The following is a 7289-nucleotide window of genomic DNA, read 5'->3' on the forward strand; positions in this document are numbered from 1 at the left end:
GCTGGCTGCCGACCTAGGGTCGGCTGACTCTTCCAACCGCCGTACAGCCGCCAGGCCTTGTCAGCTCTGACAGCAATATGCGGCACGGCCATTTTGGGGCATTGTCCTGCCAGGGGCATTGTCCTGCCAGAGGCATTGTCAACCTTGGTGATTTGACAGCCCCCGCGGCGATGTGACATCCCCACGGCGACTCTGACAGTCCACAGTGAGTTGACAGTTCCTCACTTGTCCGCGCCATTAATGACGGCGCCATACCTAGCTCCACTATATATACCGGGGAAGGCAACAGTGCAAAGGATCGATCCGCCCGTCTCTCCCATGTCCGCAGGCTCGCTCCTCTCTCCCTCTCTCTCTCTCTCTTTCTCAGAGCTCTCTGTCTGCATTTCACTGTTGCCCAGTCACCTCTCTGACTTGACCGTCGGAGGGTCCCCGCCGGAGCCGCCTCCGGTCAGCGCGGACTTCCTTTTGCAGGTGCACGCTTCCCGGCGATCGGACGACGAGGCGATTGGCCGCAACAAGATGCACTCCATCTGGATGCTTATCAAGCATCATCAAGACCATGTACACGTTCACCGAGTATCCTGCAACTTGAAATTGCAGTAAGCTAAGGTTTTGGTCTCAATGGGTAATTTGCGTGCCGAAGTCCAACGTCCGGGTGTTCGCAAAGGAGCATGGAGTGAAGAAGAGGACAGGCTTCTGAGGAAGTGCATTGAGAAATATGGAGAAGGGAAGTGGCGCCATGTTCCACAAATGGCAGGTAAGCGATTCCTTATAAGTAGCGGAGTCCTTTGTCGACATTCTTGAACTCATTGTGCTTTTGTGGATTTGAAGGCCTCAGAAGGTGCCGAAAGCGCTGCCGACTGCGTTGGTTGAACTATCTCCGCCGTAGGATCAACAGGGCGACATTTGCCGAGGAAGAAACAGATCTTATCGTTAAGCTTCATAAGCTCTTGGGCAACAGGTAACAACAGACCATGAAGATTGCCTTGGTTACAGTGACCATGTATTTGTTTTCTCTTGAGAGGTTCCAAAAGTTTCGCTTCTTTGACCTTGCTATTCCTTACCTGAATATATATATATATATATATATATATATATATATATATATATATATATAGTTTTGTACAGCTGTTAGCTCTTATAGTTGGCACCCCTCTCCTTAGAATTATTATTTCCGTGGGTATATAAAGTTCAAATCCTTGTACCGGTACATTACCATCATATTACTTCAACTGAAAAAAAAAACACTTATAAAATTATTGGAAAATATTGATGTGACAAGACAATTTATAAAGTTAACTACAATCAGATGAATAATAAGAATGAAAAAAATGTTAATAAAATATATCATTAATGAATACGAAATGCTTCATATCACTGGGCAATATAAAGTTCATGGAGCTAATGTGGCAAAAGAGCATTGGTTTGATTCAAAGGGCATGTTAATGCAGTACCATGTTGGATTGAGAAAAATTTTGTTCCATTGATAACAAAATTCTAGTGTTCTTCTTCATGAATGGAAGGGACCATCAACCACAAGAGAAGGGAAAAATGGAGTGAATACTATATGAATCCCTCCACCCACCAGAAGGGGGGGAGAGAGAGAGAGATGGATTACTATCTTATGGTATAAAAGTAACAAATATTATCCAAGCATAGTGAAATTATAAGAGCATAGTAACAGCCAGTGAGGTTTCAATCTGCATCATTCTAAGTCCCATTATTTTCCAAAGACAGAGAGAGTATTATTTAATGAAATTATAGTAGATCCATCAGAAATTTATAATGAATATAATATATAAGAATTTGCCAGTATAACTTTATTGTCATGATAATATTGTTCCTTTTTCTAGAAATATATGATATATGTAACTCATAAAGGTCCAAATTTTGCATGTTTGTAAAGGTGCACTGTAAGGGTAAAGATGGATAGGATATTATTTGTCTGAATCTATTTCCACAACCAAATCTACTTTGATATGGACGGAAACTAAATTTGCGCTGCTATTCATATCTACATTAATTTATATTTATCAAAAAAAAAAGAAAAGATGGTCCCGATGACAAATAGTGGATGGGTATTTGCAGGAATTTTCAAGATATGAAAGGAACCTTGATGAAGTACAAAATAGAGCATATTTCATCATATGCTGAGCGTAACTATCAAAGAATGTAAGCTCACGTTCCATGAGTCTTGTTTGCTTCATAGACCACAGTTAGAAATCCTTAAGTTCCAAACAAGTAGGCTGACAAAGCATGAATTCAGATTTAGACTTGAGCGCAAGACCTTTCTGTTGTTGAATAATTTTACTATATTCCTTTTGTAGCAGCATTTACGTCACCTTTTAAAAATGGAATCTATGTACACAGGAAGTCTTTTGGGCCAACAGAAAATAAGTGATAATATCAACACATTTTCAGTCTATTTTTTTCGTACGTACAATTGTATCTTTGATTCGCTAGATTTCATTCTTAAATCATTCCACTTCCTCCAAATGCGATGGGGGTATGCAACCACTATTTTCTAGCACTATTTGCTACGTAGATATGTTCGTGTAGTACCATACTTTTCTTGAATCTCGTGTCCTGGAAAGGACCCTTTCAATTTAATCATCACACTTGAACACAAACACTTCAACTAATGAGATCTAAATTCGGTAAATCAGGTGGTCGTTAATTGTGGGGAGGCTTCCAGGCAGGACAGCAAATGACATCAAGAACTACTGGAACACTCACCTGGGCAAGAAGGTAGAAGTTGAAAATAAGAAGGCGCAGCCCCGTGCTGATGCCCGAGTAATTAAGCCACGACCATGGAGAGTACCATTGCAGTGGATTTGGTCAAGGGATCAGCAATCATTTGGAAGCCAGCACCAGCAAAAAGAGCTTGGCATACCAGAACTACCGACAACCTTAGGAAATGATGAAGCTTGGCTGAATAGTATAATTAATGGAGATGGAGAAAACAGTGCAATGCCAGACATTGGAAATGTGAACACAATGAACCTGCAGAATGGATTTGGAATAGGAGAGCTTGAGGAAAATAGAGATGGCGCACTATTCATGGAAGGAGTCCTGGGAGGGACGACTTGCTTTGGACCGCTACCTCTCCGATCTAAATCATATTTTGCATTTAGCACATTACACTGCATAATTTAGATTATCTGATAATCTGAATTATCTATAATTTAGATAGATTATCAGTAATATTTATTACTGTATTCAGTACACAAAAATAATATTGTAGAAAAATTACTGAAAACTTTGACCGATATATTTGATATGATAATCAAGTAGTTACTGATAATCTAACATCAAATTTTTAAAATATTTTTAAATCAAATTATTAATTTAATATTTTTAAATTTTTTATTTAATTTTTTTAATAATAAAAATATTATATGAAAAAAATTATTATTATTAATACTTATTATTATTATTATAAAAATTATTATTTTTAATTTTTTTTTCCTTCCCCCGCACGCCACGCCCCGACCCCACTCCCCCCTGCCCCCTCCGACACTGCACCCCAGCCCTCCAACCACCCGCGCTGCCCTAGCCATCGCACCCCGGCCCCCGGACCGCCCGTCGCACTGCCACCCCTCCTCGGCCCCCCAACCGCCCGCGCTGCCCTAGCCACCGCATCCCGACCCCCCGACCGCCCGTCGCGCTGCTACCCCTCTTTGGCCCCTCGGCCTCCCAGCCACCTACACTGTCCTGGCCACTGCATCTTGGCCGCCCGTCGCACTGCCACCCCTCTCCGGCCCCTCAGCCGTCCATGCTGCCCTAGCCACTGCTCCCTACCCTCTAACCATTCGTCGCACTACCTTCAGTGAGGGTCACGAAGACAGCGTAGGAGGCTGCAGGGCCGTCAGAGGAGAAGTTGAGGGGGTTAGGGGGAGGCATGAGTGGCACCGTGCAGAGAAGGAAGGAAAGGAATGCCATTTCGTTAAAAAATTTTATTACATGATTACCTTTTGAAAAGTAATCTGGATAGCCACTTCTCTTCTTGATAATCCAGATTACCTCATAAAAGATAATCTAAATTATCAATCCAAAAAGCATATCAAATGCGGTAATCAACAAGATCTTTTTAAATTATCAGTAATCTAGATAGATGGTCAGTCATCAGATGTAATCTAATTTTATACATTAAATATAGATCAAAAATAGAGTTTTGAAAAATAATTAAATTAGTATCAGAAGATATGCAGTTATTGATTGCTTTTGTACTTTTTTTTGTTTTTGGTAAAAATTGTTTTTGTGCTTGCAACTTGAAGGAAGCATGCCTCCTCACTCGAAAGGTAGAGGTCTCACCTTATGTCCGTGTAAATTGTCGTGAAGCTCTTAAAAGAACTGGTATTGGTTTACTTAAGATCAAGAAGAAGGCTTGAATATAGCATAGGTATACGCAAGGGCAAGATTCTATTTACGCGTATTTCTGGAAAGGAAAGGAACCCATAAATTACAACTTCATACTAACAAAATCGAAACTTCAATGGGATACATATTATATATATATATATAATGTCAAAGTCAAATTTCTCCCTAGAAATTCTCCTATATATTATTGGACCATGTGCATTTGCACGTGCAGTGTTACTAAAATATGCCTGCAATTTGTTTTGATCTAGACATTTTTATTCTTTTTCCTTTTTTACAAAATGAAGTCAGTCCTACCCTATCATTTATGCTAATGATAAAGAGACCTATTAGTACAATAATGGAAGCATATCGAGCCCCTCAATTAGCCTCTCCTTGTCCTGTTTTTTAAGAAAAAAACAAAAAGATCTATTGCATATGATGCTTATCTGCTTAGCCTAAATGCAACACATCTACTTATACTTAGGTGGTATTTTATGATCCAAATGAGATCGCTACAAGTGATCTCAAACCGCTAGTAATCCTCATTTTAGGGTAATGTGATCCCCGATGATATAAGATCATCGCATTTGGCATGCTATATTTCAATGGTCAAAATTCTTTAGTTATCCATCAATAATCTGTTTGATAGATCATGAAAATTCAAGATCATTGATCATATAATACAAAATCTATCCCTTCCATATATGTTACAACTATTAAATAGGATTCTTAAATAAATCATTAAAAAAATACATATGGATGGCCAACAGAACCATACAATTTATATGCCAAATTGTTTGAATGGAATAATTATAATTTTGACAGCAAAATTATTAACCCTATAAAAATGTATGAATTGTTACTATAGGATTAATGATTTCATTTATACTTATATTAGATTATTATTTTAATAATTATATTTATTTTGATTAGAAAATATCTTGTGACAATTTCACTTAACAATTTTATAGGGAACAGATGATGAGAAAATTATAAGGAGATGAAGAGAGTGATTAACATACCGAACTCCTTAGAAAGATTCTCCTAGTTTTCGCTATGTCAATATCAACAAAGCTGGAGAAGATTGGTTCATAGACACGTGGCACTAAAGAAGACCTAAGTGTATAACAAAGGCCATTAGTAACATGGACTAATATTATATTAGCAATTACTTATTTATCAAATAGCAGTATATTTTACAACAAACGTGTAGGTATGTGCATGTCTCCTTGTTGAATATTTCGAAATGGCCCAAACCGGGGGCTCGTTGCCAGGGAGAATTGTCGCAGAGTCCCGTTAATGTCGAATGTCTTTGACAGGTGGACCTTCGCTATTGATGTTTCTGTGGCCTATTAGATAGAAATATCATGACCATTGTCGTAATAATAGCCTTTAGATGCTTCGTGGGTAGCTGCTCGAATGAGGATGCTTGTTTTTTTTTTTTTTTTTTAAAAAGAAAAAACTATCTTGGGTATTGTTAAAACTATTACCAAATTTACGGGGTGTTTGGTTCATAACCGAAATCGGAATGGCTTGAAATCAAAATCGGAAAGACCAAATCCTCCAAAGTGTTTGGTTTGTGATCAAAATCGAAATAAAAATTTAAATCCATAGAGAAGAATAAAGATTGAATTCTATATAGATTGAGCCACTCCTATTCCATCTTGAAATTGGAATCGAAATCGAAATAAAACTCCTCCTAACCAAACGGTTAGAATGAAAAACATCCATTCTGATTCCAGACCCCCACTCCCTCCAACCAAATACTTCCTAGAGAGTGTTTGGTTCGTAACCAAAATCGGAATGAAAATGAGAATCGGAATGGCTTGAAATCGAAATCGAATGGCCAAATTCTTCGAATCGTTTGGTTCGTAACCGAAATCGGAATCGAAATTGAAATAAAAATTTGAATTCATAGAAAAGATTAGAGATTGACTTCTATATAGATTGAGTCATTCCCATTCTATCTTGAAATTGAAATCGAAATAAAACTCCTCCCAACCATTTAGAGTCACCCATTCCGATTTCGATTCCAATTTCAGACCTCTACTTCCTCCAACTAAACACCCCCTTAGTTTAACAACAACCATTTGATCCGGTAATTAGTATTGGATGCTTCTATGTCAAACAAGCAAAGGAACCAATCCCATGAAATTCTTATAGGCCGTACGAGTTTGACCAGATGGTGGCCATCACCGCTCACAAGGGCCGACAGGAATTATACTCTACAAGAGAGAGAGACTTAATAGTTTTAATCCAAGGTAGATAAGTGGTGGAGAGAGAGAGAAAGAGAGAGAGAGAGAGGAAAACCGAAGGAGAAGAAGAGGCAACATGTTGGAAAAGGGAGGGAAGTGTCACCATTCATCTAGTTTTTGGGAGGCCAGAAGAAGTGATAGCCAGACCTCAACGAAAAGTCCATAATGGAAACTTGCAGGGTCCGGAGATGAGGGCACACCATATGAGAAGCATCCAGCACCCCATTCCTCAAACTCAACACAACCACCATCAGTATCCATGCCATCCCTTTTCAGGTATCAATTTGAATTTTGAAGATGAAGGATCTAAGGAAGAATTAATAGTGCAACGGAGAGATGAAGAAATGATGATCTCTAGAGAGCACGTAAAGAGAAGAAGAGAGAGAGAGAAGGCGAGGAAAAATATATTGTTGGTGAATTATAAACCAACGTATATGACATTGCAGTAGTTGCTATTGTTAGTTGCATTGGTTAGAACTTGAATTCCCATACAAGGATTTAGAGATTGAATGCTTTTGTATTTGCAAAATGGATGGAAGCTTTCTTTTTTATCACAAAGAAGAAAAGGTCTCAACAAAAATCCAGATATGCTTGCGCATAATCACAATATTTATTTCCTCGGATAGGCTTGACACGTATTGTACATTTTACTTGTATTAATGCACTTGTAGC

General features: G+C 38.6%; 1 protein-coding gene across 1 annotated transcript; it reads left to right on the forward strand.

The window, feature by feature from the left end:
* The first annotated feature begins 621 nt into the window (after positions 1–621).
* LOC105052798 (transcription factor MYB114-like) lies at positions 622–4391 on the forward strand. Its single transcript, XM_073251212.1, has 4 exons — positions 622–757; positions 832–961; positions 2667–2793; positions 4278–4391. The coding sequence occupies exons 1-4, from the start codon at positions 622–624 to the stop codon at positions 4389–4391; spliced, it is 507 nt and encodes a 168-aa protein (XP_073107313.1).
* Positions 4392–7289: the final 2898 nt, after the last annotated feature.

Source organism: Elaeis guineensis, chromosome 2 (genome assembly GCF_000442705.2).
Source record: "Elaeis guineensis isolate ETL-2024a chromosome 2, EG11, whole genome shotgun sequence".
In the NCBI taxonomy this organism is placed as follows: domain Eukaryota; kingdom Viridiplantae; phylum Streptophyta; class Magnoliopsida; order Arecales; family Arecaceae; genus Elaeis; species Elaeis guineensis.

Bases quoted from the DNA above. Each gene is read 5' to 3' on its own strand.
- LOC105052798 (XM_073251212.1), top strand. From the start codon at position 622: ATGGGTAATTTGCGTGCCGAAGTCCAACGTCCGGGTGTTCGCAAAGGA. The intron at 758-831 runs GTAAGCGATTCC...GTGGATTTGAAG, and splicing joins CCATGTTCCACAAATGGCAG to GCCTCAGAAGGTGCCGAAAG. The intron at 962-2,666 runs GTAACAACAGAC...TCGGTAAATCAG, and splicing joins CATAAGCTCTTGGGCAACAG to GTGGTCGTTAATTGTGGGGA.